The sequence below is a fragment of the Pteropus medius genome, unplaced genomic scaffold (assembly GCF_902729225.1).
Source record: "Pteropus medius unplaced genomic scaffold, Ma_sr-lr_union100, whole genome shotgun sequence".
Lineage (NCBI taxonomy): Eukaryota > Metazoa > Chordata > Mammalia > Chiroptera > Pteropodidae > Pteropus > Pteropus medius.
The window spans coordinates 9,397,364-9,423,674 of record NW_024347790.1 but is presented as its reverse complement, the minus strand read 5'-3'; the positions used below and the strand labels follow the sequence as shown (position 1 = coordinate 9,423,674).

The 26,311-nt window shown below is 38.4% G+C and overlaps 1 protein-coding gene and 1 pseudogene across 1 annotated transcript in view; one reads left to right on the top strand and one right to left on the bottom strand.

Moving 5' to 3' along the window:
• GPR158 (G protein-coupled receptor 158) overlaps positions 1–25,993 on the bottom strand; it is a 328,034-nt gene extending 302,041 nt beyond the window's left edge. Inside the window, exons 1-2 of the mRNA XM_039877581.1 lie at positions 24,415–25,993; positions 1,627–1,732 (exon numbers count right to left, since the gene is read on the bottom strand). Coding sequence (XP_039733515.1) covers positions 1,627–1,732; positions 24,415–25,313 — 1,005 coding nt within the window. The 5' untranslated portion in view covers positions 25,314–25,993. The remainder of the gene's footprint in view (positions 1–1,626; positions 1,733–24,414) is intronic.
• On the top strand, positions 4,674–4,792 carry LOC120614736 (uncharacterized; annotated as a pseudogene).
• Positions 25,994–26,311: the final 318 nt, after the last annotated feature.

The following is a 26,311-nucleotide window of genomic DNA, read 5'->3' as shown; positions in this document are numbered from 1 at the left end:
TCACAATATGACACCCATGCCGAAAAAAAAAATTCCACTCTGGCTAAAAGACAAAGCTAAGTGGCTTTAAGCCTTTGGAATGGAGATAATAATCAGGCCAAAGATATACACCAGATCAGTGACTAAAATTCATATCTTTAGAAATGCCAGAATCATCCAAAGGAAGTAGATACTCAGAAATGTCCAAAACTCAAAGAATAAAAAAAGGAGGTGAAAAGAGGATCTTAAGTTTTGTGACTTCACAAGAAAGAAACATTTCCTTGCATAACTGGGTCCCATTTGGGGGAGTGGAGGAAGTGAGGGCTGTGTGAAGGTGTAAGGAAACGTGGGAGGGAATGTAAGGATGTGCAGGAATGTCCATAGGGTACTGAGGAAGTGAGGGTCATGGGGATATGGTGGGGAATGTGTGATAGATTTAGAGGGATGTGAAGAATTAGGGGGATGTTCTAGGGAGTTTAACAGGTGAGAGGGTTGAGGGATATTGTGGTAGGGAGTAGGGGGGCAGGTGGAGGTGTCTGTGGAGTATAAGGGGCAATATGAGGAACTGCAGAAGATTATTTAAGGAATGGTGGGGGTATGAAAGTACGTGGGCTGTGAATTGGCAGGATATGTGGGGTGTTTCACAAGGGAAACATGTAATGGGCCTATGTACATACATATATAGCTGTGCACATGTCTGTGCACTATTTTATTTGTGTAATGGTACAAATAAGTGCTTATTGTTAATTTTCTCTCTGATTTACTATTCCTTACCTTAAAACTGTATTGTGTACAACCATCTTTCACAAGGGGCAAAAAATTAAAATAAAGATACTTATTACTACCTTTATGGGACTATCACCCATACTTTATATAAATCAAGCTGACTCTCCTCACAAACTCATGAATGCAATGTTGGGAGAGCCCAAGTATTTAAGATAAAGAACTTTATTGTACATTTGTTTTCTAACATTTTGGAACCCCAGAGATAGGTTATTGAAAATGAAATCAGAATTTCATCACATTTCCTCTCTGAAACTACAAAAGAAGTGACAGCCTTATATCCAGATGCAATGCTCTCCATGCCTGTTCCTAATCAACCATAGTCCCATAAAATATAGCATGGATAGAAGCTGTAAATTGGAAATACACACACAATACACACATTTCCCTTCCAGGTCTCTGTATATAGTTTTCCCCTTGTTTTCAAAAATTTCCTGCCATGTTTTCTCTATTGCTTTTCTAGCAGATGGCAGTGTGTCTGAATAAATAGCATCAAGGTTTTAATAAGCATCATATTCCATTAAAATGTGCATAATCTGGTTAACTCCTCCGGGACTGGTTTTTTACTTCATTGCTATTTTAATTTCCAGCCCCTTTTGAAGAATAGGGTCAGCCTTTGACCAATGCCAAACTTCAGACATAATTCCAGTTTCAGCCTTCTCTTAGTCTTAAAATGAAAAGTTATTTTGTACAAATTTCATTTCCTACTCCTTTTTTCAGTTTATTTGGCAACATTCAGACTTGCATAGATTTTTTTTCCCCAGTAATATGCCTCTTGTTCACTTATACAAACAAATAAATACAATATATCAAAAGTAACATATTTCTGAGCTTCTGATTTCAGGCTATATTTTCAGTTCTTACCTCTGAATTGTTAAGGTGACATTTGTGAGTTCCTGAAAACCAGCCATCATTCGAACATTGGTCAATGTCCACTTTTTGAAGATTTATGTCAACTTTCATTACACCCCTTAAAAACAGAGAAAGATAAAAAGAGCAAATTAATCTCAGCTTTCACAGTTTCTAACTCTATATTCTATCCTGGTAATTGGACAAATCAGCATAAAGAATGCACTAAAAATTTTCAAATGGTCCACTCATATTCAACTAAAGTATACCAACTGAAGATAAAAATGATAGAACAGAATCGACAAGTTATTAGTTTTATGTATGTGCCAAAGGCAGAAACTCTGTATTGTTCACTGTCTTCAGCTCCCCATACAATGCTTGGCACACAGGAGGTACTCAGTTTGTTGAATGACTGAACTCCAGACAGTATTTCTCTAAAAATGGTAGCAAAGTTCACTGAAATAACACCCTCTCCAGTAATTCTACTAAAGTATTAAGCCAAGGCAACCTAATGCCTTAACCCAGTCCAATGCTTTGCTCTTTCAATGAGCATTTATTGTCTGGTGTACACATATCATTCTAAGAGATGCCATGTAGGTGAACCACATTGGCCTTGCCCCCAAATAACACATTTTTTAAAGTATCAGAATGTTTAATGGAGAACAAATGTTAAATTCTGGGGAACTTGGAAAGCTATCATTTGGGGTATAGTAGAAATTCAATAAACGTTTGTTGACTTGTTGACTGCCTTCACTACCAGGACTTTCCATAGAACTATGTTCCACATTCGTTATGTCAATCATGCTAGACCATTAGGGTTCTATTTTATGCTCTTTGGAAAATAATATATTCATTCTTTCATTAATTCAATAAATATTTACTGCGTGCTTACTATGGGCCAGAATTATTCTTGGCCCATGAAATACATTAGTTAGCAGGAAAAACTCCTGCCTTCCTGGAGCTTAACTCTGGTATGCGACAAATAATAAACGATGGCTATAACAAATAATTATGCTATATATTACAAAGTAAAAAGTGCTATAGAGAAAAAAAAAAACTTGAAGCAGGTAAGGTAGATAGGAATAGAAGATGGGTAGGTTAAACTCTTTTTTAAGGAGTGGTCAGGATAAACCTCGCATAAGATTTCTAAATCAACATTCAAGGTATAATTACAGCAGGTTTGTAGTCACACTCTAAATTACCAGTCATCGTCAGTGACATAAATTTCCCCCTGGACTACTACTGTCCACAAGATCTTGGTATTCTTCCGTGAATGTCTTATTTAAAAGGCAATTGTAAGTAGTAAGCTAATAAAAAGATACATTTCTATTTGTTCCACAATTATTAGTAATAATGAGGTAAGTTTTCCTCAACTATCCCGCTACACAAAGATTTTTTAGTTGCCAGAGAGTGGAAGTCTCAAAATCTTCCAGCTCCCTCAAGGACATGGGTAATTTGGGATTCCAGGAGTCTGCAATTGCTCTGGTTCCTTCCCTGACGAAACTGGCTTAAGAAATTGATATTTCAATTGCTAAGAGTTTTCCTTCTTAATTCCAGGTTCATACACGGGAACCAAAAAGTCACCACAGACTTTAAACTCATCTCAGGAAGCTTTCTGGGCTTTGTGCAAAACCACCCAAGGTAACGAGGTGTGCTTTCACCAGCTGGGAAATCAGCGCTGACTCATCCTCATTAGCGCCTCCGCCTGGGCGCCTGGAGACCTATGAAGCCCTCGGGAAGGCACGTTGACTTCCTGTAGGGAAACTGGAGGCTTGGAGGATTAAGTGAGATGAGAACGTTCTCATTGTGGTGAAAAGTATCCTGCTGAAAGCGACCCAGCGACTCAAACACATCCGCTTCCCGGACCCCTACGGACCCCCACGGACCCCCACGGACCCCCACAGACGCCCACGCACCTCCACGCGCCGGTGCCTCGCAGGCCAGGCGGAGCGTACCGGGGCGCCTGCGCACTGCGTCCCCTGAGCGCGTGCCTCTGAGGCGGAAGTACCGCTCCCACATCCGGCGAGCGGGTATCAATGGGAAGCTCCAAGAGCAAGAGAGGGGCTGCTGTTTCGCAGACCAGTGGCAGAAAAGTGAGGGCCGAAAAACGCCTAGTAAGTGGCCTCCAGAGAATGGAAAATGTAGCAAATAATATCCCCCAAACACCTGAGTGCTTAGGTGAGCTGCAGACCCACATTTTCCTCTAGTTGCCTCTCTGACATCTGAAATGCAGTATGCCCAAAACAGATTCACCCTTCGCTCAAATTTGCAGTTCCCCTAATGCTCTCCGCGAATGGACTTCCGTCCTCCCGACTATCCAAGTAGATAACTCGTTTGTTATTTAACTCATCCCAATCAAAACAATTGCCAAGTTCCCTAGATTGTACTGCCAGCATGCTTCTTGTAACTTGACCCTTTCCCTCCATTTCTGCTACCACGGCGTTGGTTCACGCCTTCATCGCTCATCGGGCTAAAATTTTTTTAATAATATCTTACTAATTTGTCTAGCATTTCTTCAGGTAATTACGTCTTGAAGCTTACACAGTTTAGGATCCTTCTTTAAGAAACATACAAAATCATGAATACACATAATCACAATGTGACCCTTGACCCTACATCTTTGAGTTATAACTGCTGTATGGTTACTAAGATTACCAGAAGTCGTTCTATACCAAGATGGCTAGCAATAACTTAGCTTTATACAGGAATAACTACAACTACAATTTTAATATCTATTACTAAACATAGATTAAATGATCCTGAACTTTCCCTTACCTGGTTTCCAAAAATATCCACAGCCTGTGTAAAGTGTAATGGAAGCAAGTTATAGTAGAAAGAGACCATTGCAGTTAAAATAGCTTCATTTTGCATTTTACAAGAAACGGTTGACCACTGAGTCATTGTTAGTGCCCATTCCAGGACTCTAAAAGGGTCCCATTGCCAGCAAGGGGTCCTAGAATTTAAGTATCATACACTGCTATCTTCGAAACATAGAATCTGATCCTGACAATTACCTGCTCAAAACCAATATTTCCCACTCTCCTAAAGAATAAAAATCCAAAGTCTACGGCCATGCTACCCTGAACAAGCCCAATCCCAGCTGATCTCAGAAGCTAAGCTGGGTCGGTCCTGGTTAGTATTTGGATGGGAGGCCCCCTAAGAAGACCAGGAGCTGTAAGCCTAAAAAAATTTTTAAAATAAGGGATTGTAAGCTGACAAGATCCTTGTAATCTGCGAGGTCAACCAAGGGTTGCCTCACCTAAAAAACATTTTTTTCTTAATTTTAAAAAATAAATAAGCTTTAAAAAAAAAAGAATAAAAATCCAAGTTCCTTGGTATAACATTATATTTAAGCCTTTCTTACTTCTAACTTTTCCAACCACTTTCCTGCATACAATTTTTTGTTCCAGACCATTTAGAATAACCATGGGTTCTAAAAATGTGTGCTGTCTCATAAAACTATGCATTTATAGATGCCTTTATAACCAAAGTCTCTTTGCCTAACCTGTGGTTTCTCTATTATAATTCCTACCTAACCCTTTTCTAAAAGCCTTCCATGAACTCCAAGTCTGATTTAGAAGCTACTTCCTTATTCTCCCCATAATACACTGTGCTTAGCTTCTTCATATCACTTAGAATACCATAATATTTCACTTATGATTTTTTCCCACCAGACTAAAATTTCATGGGCCATGTCTTTACATTTTCCCTTAACTCCTATATCAGCTCACTCCCACTACTGACCTTGAAGAAACTGCATATGGTAGAGAGAAGCAAGGAGTAGCTAAACTAATAGTGACAGAGAGACAGAGGGAGAGGGAGAGAGAGATTAGTTGGTGAGAATACTCAAGGAAACTGAAAACTATCATGAACTGATAGGAGTGATGGAAAGAAAGACTGGATAGTTTGGAGGAATGTTTCTGAGATTATGCTTTTGCTTCTTCCCCATGTTACCCTGGACAATAATTTCCTGTTCCATCACTACAAAAAATTGACAGTAGCAGCACATATAGTCAGTATTGATGGGGTACCAGGGTAGGCATTATGCTGAAATAAAGAGTTGATAAAAACAAATTCTGATAGACCAGCTACCATCAGTCATTTACTGCTAACAGATAACTAGAACAGAATCTGGTGCCTAGAAGTGGGTTGCCAACATACTGAAAACCTAAAACTTGTGAAACTAGCTTTGAGACAAGACAGAGGCAAAAGCCGGAAGGGCCTCAAAGAGATGGTTAAGAAAAATAGGAATATGTTGTTGAGTCTTGAAGGTCAATGAGAAAAACAGTATTAGAAGCAGAAGAAAAGGGGGCTTTTGTTACATAGTAGATGGAAAGTTTGGTGACACTGTCACCTGTGAACGAATGAATTTTTGGATCTGGCTAAGGAAGTTTCTAGGCAAAATGCAGAGAGTACTACCTGGCTTTTTCTAGCTGACTGTGATAGACTACAAAAAGGGAGACATGGGCTAAAGAAGGATCTGCTTAGTTTTATTTTGCTTTTGCCTCTTTAAATTTTTTAATTGTGGTAAAATATTGTATACATCACACAAAATTTACCGTCAACCATTTTTAAGTGTACAGTTCAGTAGTGTTAAGTACAGTCATATTGTTATACAACCTATCTTCTAAACTTTTCCTCTTACAAAACTACTACTCTATACCTATTAAACAACAACTTACCATTCCCTACTCTGCCCAGCTTCTGGATTAGAATCACCATTCTAATTTCTATCTCTAAGAATTTGACAGCTTTAGGTACTGCATATAAGTGGAATCATACGATATTTATATTTTCGTGGCTGGCTTATTTCACTTAGTTTAATGTCCTCAAAGTTCATCTGTGTGGGTAGCATGTGTCAGAATTTCCTTCTTTTTTAATGGAATATTACGTTGTATGTATATACCATATTTTGTTTATTCATTCATTTATTGAGTTGCTATTGTGAATAATGCTGCTATGGAGCTGCTTAGTTTTTGAGTAAAATTTAGAGGAAGGATTAAAGAGCCAGGATTTGAAAATGAAACTGTTGCACATCTCCAGTCTCTTCTAGGAACAGATTCTCAAAATAAGAAATGGCTTCATGGCAAAGAACAGGGTGAGTCTACAAAATGCTTTGTTAAAACCTCAGCAAGATCTAAGGCAGTGACTCAAGTCTTTTCAACTTGACTAAAGGACTTCAAATGGTCTTATGGTTATGTCTCATAGACCCTCTCTGTTAAACAGTAGGATTCTAAGATGCTCGAGGCTTTGTTGCATGGTAGCCACGGGGCCCAAGATAGGAAACTGCCTATCTCAAAGAGATTTGTAAATGTGGCTTTTAATAGAATGAAATCAAATAAGATTTATAGAAAGCCCACAACATTTTTCAGTGAATAGCATAGGTAGAAGCTCTTTACTTGACTGATAATTCACTTTCTGTTTTAACATGCACAGAATATTTACTAAATATTTACCAAATGTAAACCAGAGATTATATTTCCAAGGGAACCTCAAATTTCAAAGGATCAATGTCATATGTACTATGTCCTTTAGTCAAATGAATTAAATTTTAAATTGAATTCTTAAAAAAATAGCTAAATACATCGCATATTCGGAAAATAAAAACAAATTCCTACGTAACCCTTAGGTTAAAAAATAAATTAATAATTACTTTAAATTGAGTGGCAGTGAAAACACTACAAGTGAAAAAAATATTTTGGAACATAGATAAAATAATATTAGAAGGAAATTGTGTTGCTTTAAATACCACAGCCTGAGTAATTTAAACAACAGAAGTTTATTTTCCCATACTTCAGGAGTCTAGAAGTGCAAGATTAAGACATCAGCAGAGTTGGTTTCTTTTGCAGCCTCTTTGCCTGGTTTGTAGATAGCCATTTTCTCTTTGTGTCTTACATGGTCTTTCCTTTGTGCTTGTCTATGTCCTAATTTCTTCTTATAAGGACATGAGTCATATTGAATTAAGGCCCATCCTAATGACCTAATTTTAACTGAATTACCTCTTTAAAGATCCTGTCTCCAAATACAGTCACATTCTGAGATATTGGGGATTAGGACTTTAACATAGGAGTTTTGGGAAAAACAGTTCAGTCTATAATATATGGTGTCCTGTTTGGGGTCCTGGAAGAGAAATGAGACATTAGTGGAAAAACTGAGGAAATGTGAATAAAATCTGTAGTTTAGTTAATAATGTTGTACTAATATTAGTTCTTTGTTTTGATTATTTTACCGTGGTTAAGATGTTAATGTTACAGGAAGCTGGGTGAAGGGTATATGGGAAATTTCTGGACTATCTTTACTCATCTTATGAAAGTCTAAAATTATTTCAGAATATTTAAAAATGTTTTAATTCTAAAAAACTAAAGTTCTTTGAAAAGATAAATAAGGGAAACTCAAGAATTAAAGAGAAAATATTCAACAGAAAATAGGCAAATAAATAAAAGAATGAAAAGATAGAAAGGAATGTTTAAAGAAACAGTATTATGATTGTCCTCTAACAAACTTGTAAGAACTAGAAGAAATATATTAAAAGGATAAATTGATAAAAATGTAAAATGGCAAATTTGTCCCCAAGAGAATAAAAAACTTGAGTAGCACAATAGTATAAAAAATTTAAATCACTCACATCACTGAAAAGCTTCAGAGCTACATCCCAAACTTTTAAGAAACAGTTCTTATATTTTTACAAGTCTGTAAAACCAAGAAAGAACAAAAACTATCCAATTCATTTTATGTGATTTGATTCCAAAACACATGAGAACAATACAGAAGGTAGTCTCATTTTTACTATGCATGTAGATCCAAGAATCCTGGAGGAACTATTTCTAAACAAATGTTAAAATATATTAAGATAATTATACATCATGAGTCATTGCTTTATATCTCAGGAATAAAAGGATATTTTAACATAGGAAATATATCAATGAAATTCATGGCATTAATACAAGAAATGAGAAAATTATATGATTAATCAATATAAAGAGGCATTTTATGAAGTTGCAACACCTAATTTTTTGAATGGTAAACCAGAAATAGAAGGAAACTCTTTTTAACTTGTTAAAGCTTGCCTCTATCAACATTATACTTAAAGGATAAACTTTTTTAAAAAAATACTCCCTTTAAGTCAAGAATGCTTACTATCACTGATGCTGTTTAACATAGTACTAAAAGTCATGGCTAATTCTATACAGTAAAAAAGAGATGTAAAGAGTGGAGGAGATTAAACTATCATTATTCGTAGATGATTTATCTAGCTATAAAATCGACAAATATAAGAATAAGAAAGTTCCAGAAGGTTGGTGGATACTAGATCAACATACAAAAATAATTAGCATTTCTCTACACCAACAATCTCCAACAAAAAAAATTATAACTAAAAAGATGCCACATAAAATAGCAACAGAACCCATAAATTTTCTCGTAGTTAATCCAGAATACACAAAACCTCAATGGGACATTTAAAACTCTAATGAAGGACAAAATAAATGATCTGAATAAATGGAGAAACAGCCCATACTCTGAAAAGGAAAAATTTACTATATTAAAAATGTCAATTCTCATCAAATGAAGCTATAAATTTAATGCAGAACCAATCCAAATTCTATATGGATTTTTTAGAAACTTGACGGCTTACTTTAAGTAGAATAATAAAGATCTCATATGAAAAGTAAGGAAAAAGAGTTAGGCCTTGCCCAAGCAAATGTTAAGACATACTACCCTACCATGGCAGTAAAACATAATAGTATGGATAGGAAGACAGACATGGAAAGCCGTGGAACAAAATAGAGAGCTCAGAGACATACATATGCATGTAAGGAACTTACATGTGTGATAAAGGATGATAGTGTTGGGAACCTGGCTCACTAAATGAGTAAAAATGATAACTGGATCCCTATCTAATACCACATATAAAGATGAACCCCAGATATTAAAGACCTGACTGTGAGAGGTAAAACTTTAAAGTTAGCACAATATTCTTATGCTATATTCGCATAGCATAAGAATATTTTTGTGACAAGGTATTGAAAGACTTCTTAAATGAAACCCGAAAGCTTAAAACATAAGGCAAAATTTTGGTTGATTAAATAAAATTAGACTTTTTAAAAAATCTGTTCAAGGGAAAATATATGGACAAACTTAACTGAAAAATGACAGATTAGGTAATATTGCGGTGTGTAAAATTGAGAAGGAAATAATATCTAGAACACACCAGGATCTCTTGCAATACAACAAAAATATAGGTATCAATAGGAAATAGACAAAGGATATAAACAAGCAGTTTACAGAATAGTAAAACCAACGAGCTTACTATAAGCACATAAAGGGATGCTTAAGTTCATTCGCAATCAGAGAAATGCAAATTAAAACAATTGTGAGGTATCATTTTACAGTAGTCCCTCTTATCCAGTTTCGCCTTCCTTGGTTTCTGTTACTGGTGGTCAGCCACCAACCGAAAATAGTAAATGGAAAGTTCCAGAAATAATTTATAAGTTTTAAATTGCACGCTGTTCTGAGTAGTGTGATGAAATCTTGTGCCATCCCACTTCCTCCCTCCGTGGATGTGAATCATCCTTTTGTCCAGTGTATTCATGCCATATGTGCTCCCTGCCTTTTAGTCACTTAATAGCCATCTCACTTATCAGATTAACTGTTTAAGTATTGCAGTGCTTATATTCAAGTAAACCTATTTTATTTAATAATGTCTCATTCACCTCACTTCATCTCATCACAAGTATTTTATCTCACATCATCACAAGAAGATAGGTGAGTACCATGCAATAAGATATTTTGAGAGCTACACCACATTCATGTCATTTTTATTACAATATATTGTTATAATTGTTTTATTTTATTATGAGTTATTGTTGCTAATCTGTTACTGTGCCTAATTTACAAATTAAACTATCATAGGTATGTGCATATAGGAAAAAAAACAATATATAGGGTTTGGTGCCATCCATGGTTTCAGGTGTCCACTGGAGGTCTTGGAACATATTCCCCAAAGATAAGGGGAGACTACATTCATAAAACTGGTCAAAAATGAGAAAGCTGTATAATGCCAAGTGTTGGCGGGAATGTGAGGCTACAGGAGGTCTTCTGCCCTGCTGATGGGTATGTGGACTGATCCAGCCTGTCTAGAGAGCAATCTTGTAATATTTTATATCATTATATTTACTCCTCCCTATGACCCAGAAATCCTGCTCTGGTTTATATCTTTTGAAGAAATTCTCGTTCAAGTCATGAAGGGACATATAAGCTTACTGTAGTGTTATTGTAATGGCAGGAAGTTGAAGACAGTCTGGGTGTCCATCCCTGGGACTGGATAGTTTGTGTATACTAAGTGGCAGTAGAGTACTTTGAGCAATAGAGAAGTGGCCTGGTTGTATATGTAGCAACATGAAAAGATATTTAAAACAGAGTTGTGTGAATAAAAAAGCAAAATAATGGAATATGTAGCAATTATGTAATTAAAATTGTTTGCACACCAATGGCATATGAATAGAAGAACACACTTCACAGGTTAGTTGTAAATGTGGTAGGATAAAGGAAAAGAAGAGACTTATTTTTAAAGGAGAAGATGAGCAGTTCTCTTTCTGTTGCCATCTAACTATAGAAAAAGTCTAGATTTGTGTTTCAATGACTTAAGTCATCTTTGGGTAATGTCCACACTTGAGGCCTCTCATCCTCAGAAAACACTGTTCACAAAAACTTCCAGAATCTCTACCATGTAGCTCAAGCCCTAACTACAAGAAGTACAGGAGAGCTAAGAACACAGTCTGATCTCCTCTAGAACATCTTACGAGAGTTTGACAACAGTCTGACGTAAAGAAAGTGTTCTTCTCCCCCATGCTACTTTGCAGCAGACGTGTCCAGAGAAGCTTGCCAAAACGTTACATAGCGACAAACATCTTCCATCTGTCTGGCTTCTTGTTCTTGGAAGGTTTTTTGGAAATCAGGTCACACCTTCCTTGGGAAGATCTTCACATTTTGTGTGAAAAAAAAAAAATAACAAGTTTGATTAAAAAGAGAGAGAGAAAGAACTAATAGATTTAAAATAAAGTAAGGTCAATCAGAAGGGATATCTATTCTCCATCCACAAATACAATCTTTATATTTTGGGGTTCTCGAAGGTGATATTTTTTCAAAGTTAAATGTAGCACATCTCTTAAAATTGCTAGGTGTTAGAGTTTGATAATAGATGATTGTTTCCCTGAAAAATGTGTTTTGAGTCTGCTGCTTTTGCAGAGGTAGCTGACTTCATGTCTTATTTTGTGGTTTTCCTTTACTGGAATAATTCTGAGCTACATTTTATTTCAGTTTTATAACAAGAGGACAGTTTGTTTTATCAAACACATCCCCAGTGTTCCTTATATCACCTCTTTTAATATGACCATTTCTAAATGGGATAGGACGGTCCCTTCTCAAGGAACCAGTACAAAGAGACTACCTACATTGACTCATTTTATCCAAATAACAATCCTATAAAAGAGTAAGTACTTTTCTCATTTTATAGAGGAGGAAAATAAGGTTCAGAGAAGTTATATAATATATCCAAAGTCATACTTTTTTTAATTGCTAGAGGAAAATTAATAACAAGAAGGAAAATTAATAACAAGATAAATTCTGTCTAATGTGAACACTGTAATCTGTCTTAAAATAGATAATAATGATCTCATACTTTTAGTTTCCTGGTGATTTAATTAAACATGCTATTTATGTTAATGTTTTGGCTACAATATCTAAGTGAAATTATCTTTTTTTCTTAAATTATTAAAGTCCTCTTTTTTGTTGGGTCTTATTCATATAGCTCTTCAAGTCAGATTACCCAGCTAATGATCTGCCATTATTTTTTAATTCTAAATGACTTTTTTCTAGACCCTAATATTTTATGCAATAAAAATAAGTCAGCTCTTCATAGTAATCTTTCAGAGAAAGAGATATAGCTTGCGCCAATGGACACTTCTCATCCCAAAATAACAACAGTAAATAAGGCCAGAAAGTAAATTAAAAATGTTCCCATTGGAATTTAAAATAAGGAACTTTAAGATATCCAAGATATGAACTAAATGTAGGGTTTACTCATATATATCAAACCCTATATTTTAAGTTATTGGGTGATAATTATGTGTCAGATATTTTGCTAGATGCTCTTAAAAAATCCTCATTGAAACTGTATGTGATTAATACTATTCTTCCCAATTTATATTGCAACTATATACGGTCAATATCATTCTCCCTAAATAATCATTAAGAAATTTGGGACACAAAGAAATGAGATAGCTTTCCTAAGGATATACACCTAAGTAAAAGAGCTAAATATGACATCCATATCCTAGGTATAAGGGTATGAAGACTAGTAAGAAGACCTGTGTTTGAGTTTTTATTCAAGTTGGTGAGTCAAGCATATTTATCTCTACCTAATCATTCCACATGCAACTGTAAGGGCAGTAAATAAGTACAAGAGGGAATGAGAATTAGCTGACCAGACATTTGACTCTAATCTCCAGGATCATACTTATAAGCCAGGGTGGTGGCAGCTAAGTCCAGGATACGCCCATGAGAAAGCTGGAACAGGCAGAAACTACTCTTCCAGCAGTTTCCAGAAAGATTTTAAGCTCTAAGTCAATTCATATAAGAGTGGAAGTAGAAAATCGGGCAGACATCAGGTGATGAAGGATGTCCTTCTAAGCAGTTACACAAGTTGGCACGTCCTTTCCTTGTGTGCAGTAATGGCATTTATTCCTAAGCCAAAAACCAATAACTTTTCTGTAAAGAGATTGAAATGTCTGGGAAGAGCGAAAACATCTAGAATAGTTATTAGTTCTCACAGAGTGAAGGTCTAGGATGGGCTGGAGACTGCCGACTTCCTTCTCAGGCATCTGAAAATGAATGAAGCCTGAGAGTCAAGGGAGAGGGCCTACTGAAGAACTAGACCTCTGCATCTGTCACAAGAATCCGTGCCATCTAGCTATATACATTAACCTAGCCCTAGGACCATAAATTGATGACTAAGGATCACACTTGAGGTGAACCGATAGCATCAACAGCAATAATTCAGAGATCAGAAGAAAATTTAATAGACATTTTAATTAATATTCTCAGAGATACAAGAAAACGAACATATAATTATGAAAAAGAAACAATCAGAGCAGGAAAGAGTTCATGGAAATTAAAAGAGATTGCCAAGTAAAAACTAATTTAATTCTTTAAAAGGAAGAAAAAAAATATTCTAAAAAGTAAAGTAAAAAAAAAAAAAGAGCTGTAAATATGAGAAAGTAAAAAAATATAGAGATCAGTCCAAGAAGCCGAATACCTAACTATAGGAGTTCCAGAAAGAGGAAATGGTAGAAGGGAATAATTTTAAGCAATCATAAAGGAAACTTTCTGAGTAGAAAAGTCTAAAAGGGCCAACTTAGTGGTAAGGTTGATTAATAAAAAGAATCACATCATCATGAATATTCAGAACCCCAAGGAAAAAGAAAAGATCTTAAAAGTTTCCAAGAGGAGGAAAGAATTACCTACAAAGGTATAATAAATCAGGTTAACCTCAATTTTTTTTTTTACCAGCAATGATGAATGCTAAAAACAATATAACATCTTTAAAATTCTGAGAGCAACATGGCTTTGAACCTATAATTCTATATTCTGACAAATAATCAATCATGCATGAAGACAAAGACATTTGCAAATATAAGGAAGACTTAGAAATTTTACCTTCCACAGATCCTTTCCAAAAAGTCTTTGAAATTATGCTCAGGAAATTCTAGAAACAAGAGTACCTGAATCCAGCACATATCTGGATCCAAAATGTAAATAATTCGAAAAGATTTCCATGATAGGTATTCTGCAGAAGACCTAGAGCAACTAGTACAAATTATGGGACTCCAAGAAAAATGTCTTCAACAAAAATGTGAATTTTCTTTAATAAATAGAATAAGATGATCTTAGAAATAAGCAAAAATATGGTTTGTTTTCGTTTCTTTAACATGAAAAAGAAAGGCAATCGGCAACTGCAAGGGAGGAAATGTGAAAAATCTATGAAGACATGCACATACTGAAGGTAGCATGGATTTGAGCAAATACCTAATCTAAAAAAAAAAGATAATCCATTGGACTTTGAAATTTGGAACATTTTGAAAATGGCACAGAATCATTTATTCAAGTGTCGATTCATAGAGGAAACTAGTAGGCAAAGCAGAGAAGTTTTTTTCCTACTGTAGTGACAATATAAATGTTACTATCTTTAATTATTTAAAAATATTGGAATAGGCAACATGTAGGAGAGTTAAGAAATAAAAGTATGGAATAAAAGGGACTATTTAAAACTTATGGTTGTAAAAATCAAGGTAACCAATAGAAAAATTAAAAATAAAAATATAATTAATAAAACAATAGAAAGAGGAAAGGGAGAATGAAATATAAAGTTAAAGTACACAATTGTCAGATTAAAGAAATTAATGGTGATTTTATTGCCTAAAACCCATAAGCCAATTTTCCATTATTAATACTCATCATTAGAGATGCACTCCTGACTATACTTATTTTTCTGTCATACAAAGTCTGGCTTCTCTAGATTCATGTCTCAGATATCCATGGTCTTGCTTCTGGCTCTTCTGAGTTCTGTGCCTTGTGACTCTACTGGCATTTCTTCAGGCAGCTCCTGACCTCAGCATCTTAGACCTCACCATTAAAGGCAACAGAGTGTGTTGTCAGGAAATGCCAGATGACAAGACCTGCCAGCCACCAGCATGATAGCAGTCAGGGACCTGCAGGATGTCATCCAGGCATGCTGGTGAGGGAGTAAAAAAGGCTCTGCTCTCCCTTTATTCTGCTATCTGTGTCTGGAAAGTGGTTCACTTTACAGGTGTAAGCCAGGTAACAAGAAAAACACCCAACTGATTTTTGCAAGAAATTCTGGATTTTCTATTTCTACCTCCCTTACCTCTCAGATATTCCAGTTTATCTATTCACATTCCAGAATGGAACCATTAGAAAAAGGTTATTCTCTAACTGAAATCTCATCAAAGAAACTGGAAAACCCAACTCCCAGAGCTAAGGGAGGCCAGGGCAAGAAAGGCAAGACTAAAAGAAGGAAAGAGAAATAGGTAGCCAAAATAAAACAAGAACTCTACAATAAAAGGGGGAAAAAATGAAAATACATCCACAATTTACATATTACTGCAGGGGTAGAAATTTTTAAAGCACTTAACATGTTTCTGTATTACCACATTTTAACCATTTATCGTGCACCATGTGCATGCCTCACCCTCATCTCCTACCCCATTACCCACCTCTCACTACATTCAACACTGACTTTCTTCCTGTTAGAACACTTGAAACTCATTCCTGTCTCAGGGCCTTTGTTCTTCCTCTTTCCTATCTGGAGTAGGATTACCTCCGCTTGTCCCATGGCTGTCTCCTTCTCAGCCTTCATTTTCTAACTCAGTCACCTTTTCAGAGAGGTCTTTTCTGACCATCCTATTTAATACAGCCCATCCTACCTCTCAGCCGTTCTTCCCCACATTATCCTATTTATTTACATATAGCACTGCTTTCTGTCAAAATTATTTATTATATTTATTTTGCTTGTTTATTATCTATAACCCTCCTACCCCACACAAACACACACACACAAAAAAAATCCAAGAGGACAGAGCTTTTTGTCTGTCACTTTCAGTTACATCCTCAGTACTTATAGCCCTAGCCAGGCACATGTTGTATGCTCTATAATTTTTTTAAAAGGAATAGTTATTCAAGACATTATACTAAGCTCTTTACATGCTTAAGATTGTTTACTCTTTACAACAATATACTGTACATCCTTTGCAAATAAGGAAATTGAGCCACAGAAGGAGTTAAAAAACTCTCCCAGTGTCACACAGTAAGCGAAAGTGGAGGCTCATGGATTCCAATTTAGGTTTATAATTTCAAAACCCTTTCTCCTAGACATTCTTCCATACTACCTCCCCGAAATATCCAAGGCACTTTCAAGAGGCACTGAATATGGGATGTCATGAAATGTGGTCCTTTTACTTGAAGATCATGTAGAAGTAGCTGGGGACATAGGATGTTTACATAAAGAGACAAATAATAATAACGAGGCAGCTGTTCTCTTGACGACCCTATCTTAAAGGTGAGGAAACAAAGAACCCAGAATAAAGTGAGGATGGAACAACATACAACTCAGTGGCTCATCATTCCGGGGCTCAGTACCCATGATGCCCCTGCCTTCATGTCCCTGCTAGTCATTCTACCCCTACCGATAGGATCGTACACGGTATTGGAATGCTTCAGTTATCCAGAATGGCTGCAGCCAGATTTTTTGGATGACTAAAGCTGAAGTGGGTAAGCATTTACAGTATTTAATGTTTATTCTTAAATTCTTATAAAATGGATTACATTTTAAATACCGCTTGCTTTTTCCAGTTGTTTTTAATATACACTTCTGTATCTATCCCCTGATTATCTCATTCATAGGGTCTGGGAGGGCCTATGAACATATTATCAAGCTTTTCAGGTGATCCTGATGCCCAGCCAGGTTTGGGACCAAAGAATAATGAACATAAATTAATCTTTACTTGTGCCTGTTATTAAACTGCAAGTTCACTTCAGCCATAGCTAATGCAAGTGATAGTCACTATTACCCTGGGTCTCAATTTTCTCACCTGTAAAAGTAAAATTAATTGGATTATATATATCCAAAATCCTTGTTACTTCTAAAATTCTAATCTTCAAAAAGGAGCTTTTCCAGGATATCAACTAAAACATTGCCTCTTTAAAGAATCCACCCCCCCCACACACACACATACAGACACACACATATACACACATTTTCTGTTCAAAATGCATCCTTTAATGGAGAAGTTAAATATAAAGAATTTAAACCTAGTAGTAGTAAAACCATTTTAGCAACAGCTTCTGCAAATCATTTGGCCAGTTGTTCTTTTGATCCCTGATGACATAAATGTAAATTAATAGTTTATTGATCCATCAAAATTTTCCAGTTCTCACTTTGGTTTTTGTCAGGTTCTATATCTGCAATAATCTTATGTTCTAAAAAACTGAATAAATGAATAAATAGAAATGTGATCTGACAAACTCATATAACACACACTCACACATTGACAAATATATACATGTACATACAGAACCCTTGAAATAAAGGTAACCCCAGAATAGCATAATTATATGTGTTCTGTCTACACCAGCAGCTTTCAACCATAGGCATTTTTTCCTTCCAAGGGATATTTGGCAATGTTCGTACACATTTTTGATTGTCTTGTCGGGCAGGGAAGTTGCTACTGGTATCTAGTGGGTAGAGGCCAGGGTGCTGCTAAACATCTTACAGTGAATAAGACACCCCCACAACAAAAGATTATCTGGCCAAAATGGCAGTACTGCTCAGGTTGGGAAACCCTATTCTCCATAGCGGTCTGCGGCATCAAATAAGGGGAAAACCAAACTTTCATTCCATTCCAAGCAGCTAACTAGAAAAGAAAGAAAACACACTCACCTCTACACTTCTGTGTAAATTTCATTAACCAAAACTAGTTACATAGCTATGCCACAAAATTTTTATTTCTACCCTGACACCTTTAAGTACTTTAGAAAAGAAGACAGATCTGTCTCCTTCTATTTTTAGTCTATAAGTGGTCTTTTAGTCTCACTGTCCTAGGCGTTTTCCCACAGTGTGAGTGAAATGCTTTGTCAAATGGTGTGGGAAAGGTTTTGATAATCCTTACCTCACCTATTCTAAAGATAAAAGTTTCTGCAGCTTCTGGACCAAGATTTTGTATATTTCACATACATTAAAAAGAAAATGTTGCATGTTTTAGTAATACTTGTATTTTTAGCAAAATTATGAAGACAAATAGCAATCTAATTCATATACAACAGTAAAGTCTAGATTTTGTTTCCATATATGCATATTTTGCTGCATTTTGACAATGTTTAGTGAGAGCACTGGTCCCCTCTCCAGAGGGTGGGCATATACTGTGTTATTTATTTAGCAGTCTCGGAAATCCCATTTCTACTTTCAAATGCTTATTCTAGAAAATGCCAAGCAATGCTATGCCACTGCTGTATCACAATAAATAGCCCTTTTTGAAATTTTAAAGCCAACTACAGAGGGAAATTGAAACAGGTTGTTATTAAAAGTAAGGAGCTTCGAGATGCCTAAACATGGATTATCTTGACGGAAATAACACAGGTATCCTGAGGCCCTTGGTTTAGAAATCTGTGAAACAGCGTCATGTTGACTTTAAGTGAATTCAGGGGATCTTTTAAGATGTGGAAACTCAGATCATGCTATTTCTTATTTGGAAGTGAAGTTTTCATTTCCATTATTGTGTTCTCATTTCCACTTAACATACATTGTTAACATACATTTAGAGAGGGCTTTCTCTAAATAGTCTATGAATAAATGACCATGATAAAGCCCTGGACATACATGACTTGACATACATGAACAAGATCTCCATTTAAGTGAGCATATATTAACTGATTTCAGCATTATAATCAAACAAACTTCAAAAGTTAAAGTGACACATTTGACTATATGCATAATCATAGACATTTAGGGTTATAAGGAGCCCTACAGATCACCTACTTCAACCTCTTCAATTTACAGATGAGGAAACTGTAAATTGAAGAGGTTGAACTACTGCCCGTGGTTACCATAAGCCAAAGATGTGGACCCGGAGGTGCCAACATCTGTCTCCAAGGCCAGTCTTTCCACCAGGATCCATAGGCATGACAGGCCTTCACAATAATTAGGAATGAAACTAAACATCATATACATTATAAATTACTATAAATTACATGACTTTAATGCAGCTAAACTAAGAAAGTTTGTGTTCAGCTGAGGACAATATTTGGGAAGACCTTCTGTCTGCAATACAGAATATTTATTGAACTTCCTATGAGATGACAATTTTTGAGTTAGCCTTTACAGAATCCTAATACCAAGGAGATAGTTGAATATTCACAGTTTATAGATGAAATAATTGAGACTCAAAAGCCTCAATAAGCAGAAATTCATCTCTAACTTAGGTAAACGTCTCTGTGCATTTCCTGTGCGGTAACTTCTTTGTCACTGCCATTACCCACAAGAGAAATAGGCTATGTTTGGCCTAGAGCAAGATGGTAATTTCATCTATACTGTGTGAATTGCCCTCTTTTGTTGAAAGCAGAGCTCTGTACTGGGGTCACTGATGGAGACGTGTAGGTATGTGTGAGTGTTGAGGAGAGAGAATGCAGTGACCCCCGGGAGTCAGCGAATCAGTGACACCAATGTTAGTTGCGTTAGTTTCTAAAAAGGGGTTTCCACATTACTGTAATCTTTCTTTCATTGACCTATTGCCTTTTTTACCAAACACCAGGTTTGACATTCACTTGGTTTCCTCTCCGTCTGCATTTTGCTCCCCAGTCAGCCATCATTTCCACAAGATCCTGCATTTATGTTTATCGGCCTTTTCCAAAGTTTACTTGTTGACTATTTGGATAGGTCACTTAAGAACTCACAGAACAAAGAATTATAAAGGTATTTGGATATCACCAAGTCCATTCTCACATTTTAATTGTATAGAAACTGATTTCCAGACAAAGTTATTAATGCCAGAGACAAAACTTGGACTTGAGGCAAAGTTCTGATTTTTCTCACTACACAACATAATTGCTTGTATGATAGACCTAAAAAGAATAAGTGTGTATTACTTATTTGGGCCAAATATATTAATTATTCTAAGCCATTACCATGTTATATTTTTTAATAACAAGATGAAAACAAAATTGGTAATCAAGAGATAGCATAGGGTAGTAGAAAGACAATACAAGCTTCATAGCTAGATAGATATAAATTTGATTTGGGCTCCCTAATTTGTTAGCTGTGTTACCTCGGACCGATTGCTCAGCTTTGCTAAAGTTGTGACTACCTAAGAGTACTAAGAATCAAATGCAGTAGTATATAAAGCATCGAACATATACTAAGTGTTAAATATATGTTGTTTCCCATAAATTCTACCACTAAAGAGCTGTGCCGCTATAACAAATTCCTTTAGCCCTTGGGGTCTCAATTTCTTCCACTATAACATGAGAACATGAAGAATCCAAATGAGTTCCAAAGTTCCTTTTAGTTCATCAAGAAATAAGTAATTCCCAAAGGTTCCTTCACCTTAATTTAAATTCAGCAAACACTTAGGTATCTTATATCCATCCCAGGCACTGAATAGTCCCAGCCACCACCAGGAAAGTATCTGTGATTTCAGCAGAATGGTACCCAACTGCATAGTATTATAAGTTCCACAAAGAAAAATTACTATGCGAAACCAAAGGACTTACAAGAAAACTCTATGAGAACATTCCAAACCTAATGTAATAAAAAATAATTCAGGATATACCTTAAATTGTTACTCTTTTTTCTTTTTGCTAGAATGGAAGATGAGAACTAAAACGTGAGTCTTAGGCTGCACTTCAAAATTTAAGATACTTGTATCATTCTGAAACAAGGGAATAAAATTTATTCTAAGAGGTGTTTCACAGTGATAAACACTGATATATGAACATAATAGTTGACCGTGGTCTCACATTAGTTTTAAATTTCATGTTTTGGATTTACATTCTCTAAAAATAAAATATAATTTAAATGTTTGAATCTTATACGCAAGACCTGGAGAAATATTATCTGATCTTAAATGAAAGTTTTAACTACAAAGTTTTTCCTTGTTTTCTCTTCCATAAGGAAATCATTATCACTGGATTTTTTTCATTACAGATAAGGCTGTTTACAAATAACACTCTATAGGTTCAACATATATTTAAAATCAGTAGAGCTTCTAATCATGGTTTCCCAAAAACACATTTGAGGTTTGCCCTGTTACCATGCCAGTACATTATTCACCTATATTTAGAATATTAGAGTACACATCTTAGATGATAAAACGGCAACAAAAAATCCTTGCCTTTTGTGAGTGTGAAAAGACAGAAAAGGCTCATTTAAATACTCAAAAGTGTGAAATAATCTTTTTTTAAAAATCAACAACTGCCTTCTATGGGCTAATTTTTTTTTGTCCTGAAAGATGATAAAGAGTAAACTGTGTCCCCAACATACTTTGTGTGCGAAGGTCTGCAGAGCCACAGAAATATAATTTAAGTATATATATATCAAGCATAGTGTGAACCAGAGGCAGAAGGCCTGGATTCTGTTTCTGTTGATCCTATGATTTTTGAACAAATCATTTCACCTTTTTAGTTCTATTTCTTTATCTATGAAACAACAGGAGGAACCATCTGATCTCTTTAAGGTTTCTTCCATTTTCTATAATTACCATCTGTGCAAATCCTCAATACAGCATTTGAGGGGCACAGGACATGGGGCAAAAGCACTCACAGGAGAGAACTTATTCTGCTCTTCATGCATGCTGCCAGGACGAGCCAGCTTCTGTAGAGAGCCAGACACTAAATGGCCTGGCTTCGTGCCTTGGCTAAAGAACACCATAGATGACTATGAAAGCACTTAACGAGACTCAGCCAGAGGAAACTGTTTTCTGAATGCTGTCCAAAAAGTAGGTAGGGGACGTGTGAGCCCTCACAACCTCAGACCCTTTGTGTCCTCAGCCTTTCATCTTGGCTGGCAGAGCCACTGAGTTCATTTAGTGCTTTCTGAGCTTTAAAGAGAAATAATTCTGAAAATGAATGGTTTTCATCTTCAGTCCCATGTCTGACCCTTGAAAATACACATATTTTTATGTAGCAGCTACATTACATGTAGCAGTCCTAGGATACCTTCATAAGACAGTTTAGCATAGTGGTTAAAAGTATGAAGTGGGTTCAAATCCCGGCTATACTGTTTAACTGCTGTGTGATCTTGGAAAAGAAGTTTAACCTCTCTGTGCTTCAGGTTCTTTTTCTGTAAAATAGGGAGACTAATAAAACCTAATTCATAGGGTTGTTATGAGGATTAATTAAGATAATAGATGCAAGGTAGTTAGCACAGAGCCTGATATAAAATAAAGGTTAGAAAAGAATGAAGGAAGGAGAGAAGGAAGAAAGGAAATTTGATTGATCCTAAGACCTGGGATGCCCTTTTTTAGGTTTATCTGAAGGCCAAAAAGAATTTGCTGGCAGTGAATGGCATCTGCTGATCTTTCCTCTTCTGAGCAAACAATATGGCAAATACTCAAAGCTGGGATCAGCTCTTACTAATAGGATCCTGCAGAAGTCAGGAGAAAATGGGATTATTCTGAAAGTAGGAAAGAGTTACTCTAGTTTAAGACAAGATCCCTAAAAGAGAAACACAGAGACATTTAATATGGTCATACAGAATCAGAGAAAGGGGGTTTGTCTTTCATTTATGCCTTCTCAAGTTGCCAGCGTTAAAAGCTACAGAATTTTATAACTGGATGGCTCCCTAGAGACCATGTAGTTCAACTCCCTGACTTGGTAGGTAAGTAGCTGAGGCCCAGAAAGGTTAAGCAACTTACTTAAGGTCATTCAGCAGTAAATAACAGTGCCAAGATGAAGACGTTTTCTGACTCCCCCCATGTGCCCACACAGTACTCAGCCTGGCATCTTTCACCAAGTCAGCATCTGCCCTTGTGCCAAACAAAGCATTAAGATACACACACACACACACACACACACACACACACACACACACACACAGAGTTTCTCACTTTTGCCCAGGTTTCCAAAAACGTGCAGAAGCAAACAACCCCCAGCCCTTCTTTCCAGAGTCTCCCATCATGGAAGCCAGGGAGGATCTGTGTCAATCTGTGGCCTTCCCTCTGAGAAGCCCTCTTTGGTGTTTCTAGTCTCTCTCTCTCTCTCTCTCTCCTTCCTCACAACTCTTAAGGGCTACTGCTAGAAGTTTCTCACCTCAAAGGTCAGGCACTTCTCAGGGCAGAAGTTACCACCTGCTAATTTGCAAATCCTCATCTTCCCATATATTCTATACCTTGAGATAGGAAATACATAACTGTTACTAAGTTTCCTCCAAACCCCCTGAGTGAACTCAATCTAATCGTTCCCTCTCTCCTTTTCTCCCTCCCTTTCTCCCTTCCTAAAATAACTCAGCCAGGTTCCTTTATAAAGCACGTGAGTTTATGAAGGGCTGGACAACTTTTAGGTTTACCTGACACAGAGAACAGGAGAAAGAGGGGACCGAGGAAGGGGATATGGATTGGGGGTAGAGGAGGGAAACAGGTAGAAAAAGCACAGTGAGCAAATTGCAAAGTCTGAATCCTGGAGACAGCTGTGCTGTTGAGACTGACTCACTGCTGAGGGGACAGAACTGCCAAAGGGATCGCACTGTTTTAATTACAAAAGACTGGTGCCCCCAAACTACACATGTAGGAAGCAAGCAGAAGCTACCCTGCAGTGACAGAAACAAGGAACTTGCTTCCTTTTCTCTCATCCGATGCTAGCCATTCTGTGCTTGGCAGGCACACCCCGAACTCTCTAGGTTCTGTAGCATCACTCCTGACTGGAAACTCCTCCCCCTGCCCTCCCAAGGACTAAAGAGAAGCATGGGGCATCAGAGGTTTTTCTCAGCTCCACCAAATTCTTCCCCATCCCCACCCCTGTCCCTTGATCTGAGAGAAGCTTTCGCTGAGTGTCTGAAGCTGACAAACGTGGGGCGCTTCTTGTACCTAAGCACATGCGCCCGCGTGGGGTGTTCCTCAGCCTGGGTCTCTTCTGTGAGGGTAGGAGGAGTAAGTATCACATCCAAATGTTCCTTCCCCACACGCACACCCACCCACGAAACCGGAAGGAAGGCTTTGCTTTTGCCTTTTTTCCCCTCCCTACCTGAATTCCGGGACCAAGTTAGGCTGCAACCCGTAGAAAGCAGCGGAGAGAGTGACCAGCCACCCGGGCTTGTAACTCCCGTTCTCGCACTCCAGATAAGGCGGAGACCACTTGACATGGCTCTTGTCCCCGCCAAGCCCGTCCCTGCGCCGCCAGCTGTGACCCAGGCCCCGGGGCCCCTGATTGGAGCCGCGGCGTTGTACATGGGTCCTCCACCTGCGACGGAGGCCGTGGAACCATTCGGTCTCCAGCGTGGCGTTGGCCAGGTGGTGTGCCGAGGAGGACAGGTCCTGGAGGAGAATGCGACTTTCCTCGCGCGTGGCCTGGAGAAAGAGCTGCGGGGCCGACGCTGCCAGCGACTCGGTGCTGAAGGTGATGGCCGCCCGGGAGATGCTGGGCTCGCCCTCCAGGACGCTCCGCACCAGTGCCTGGTACCACGCCAGGTCGTCCTGCAAGTTCTGCTCCCGCGACTTATTGCTCTGCAGCATCATGTTGAGGAAGTTGGTGGCGTGTGTCAGCGTGTCCAACGCCCCGTGCAAGGAAGGATGGGAGCTAGCTAGGGCTGGCGACTTCCCGGGCAGGCCCGCCAGCTCGTAGCGGCTGGAGCAGTTGGCTTGCTTCAGCTGGTGGGAGTCCCCGGTGTAGAGGTAAGAGGCCACGTCCATGGGCACCTCCTCGGCTAGTTTTTGCGCCAAGATGGTGCCGTCGGAGCGGCTCCAGGGAGCCGAGGGGTCCGGTGCAGAGGATCGAGACGGCTGCTGGGCGTGTTGCTTCGCCCTCAGGGTCCTCTCTCTAGGGGAACCCGGCCGTCCCGCGGGGTCGCGGCTGGCGCCAACAGCTCCCAGTCCCAGAAGAGCGAGCACGAGGCAGAAGAGTAAGGGATAAGCCATGGCTCCCATCTGCCTCGCAGAGAGGAGAGAAGGTAACTGGAGGAGTCACTTTTTAAATTTTGGTCATCAATTTATCAACAGTAAGACTTTTATCAGGAGTCTTCCTCCTTCTCCAGATGGCACCCAGTCCAAAAGGACTTTAAGAATGTCTCGAAATTGGCCCGCTGGCTAAGCTACCGTCACAGGAAATCGAATCACCTGTGGCAACGCTGGCTGCAGCCGCTCCACGATGGGTCGGCTCGGGATTACGCACCTCGCAGCCCCGAGCCGAACAGGTTACCTCCCCTCCGGCTCCCGGCAGCTAGAGTTAGCCTGCTTACGTCTTTCTGCTCGGCAGCTTCCACCGCCACTCTCATTGAGGTGTGTTCAAGAGCTGCTGCTGCTGCTGCTGCCGCCTCGGCCGCCGAAGACGCTGCTCCATCATCTCGCCCGTGGCAGGTCGTTCCCGCCTCCCGGCTCTGGCTCCGCCTCGTTCGCTTCGCTCAGAGGCGCGGAGCGCGCGCATAGACCCGCGCCGCGAGCGCAGGAGCCGGTCCCAAAGAGCGAAGATTTCTTTTAAGACGTTTGCCTCTCTGGAGTTGAGAGGGCCAGGCAGCTGGTTAATCGGAGCTTTAGGTTAAGCCACAAACCACACTACCTCTCCTTGCCCTCGGGAGGAAAGCCGGTTTAAAGAGGCAGCTTGGCCGCAACCAAACCCTTGCAGGGCGGCTTCAAGTCTTCTTGCTCTCTGTTTGGTCGGCTCCTCTGTCAATCATTCGACTGCCATTTGTGGAGAATGGGGCGGGAGCTGTCCAGTGCTGAAGCCGAGGCGGCACGGAGGAGGCACAGGAGGAGGCAGTGGCGTGGGATGCAGTAGCTCCGAGTCCTGTCACCCACTCGCGTTCCCTGATGACTCGGAAACCTGAGGGGGTGGAATGGGGTGGGCGGGAGTGAGGGAAGAAGCAGAGCTTTTGTAGCTCAGAACGAAGGAAACTTGAACGTACCGAGGAGGAGGGTGTTGGCGTCTT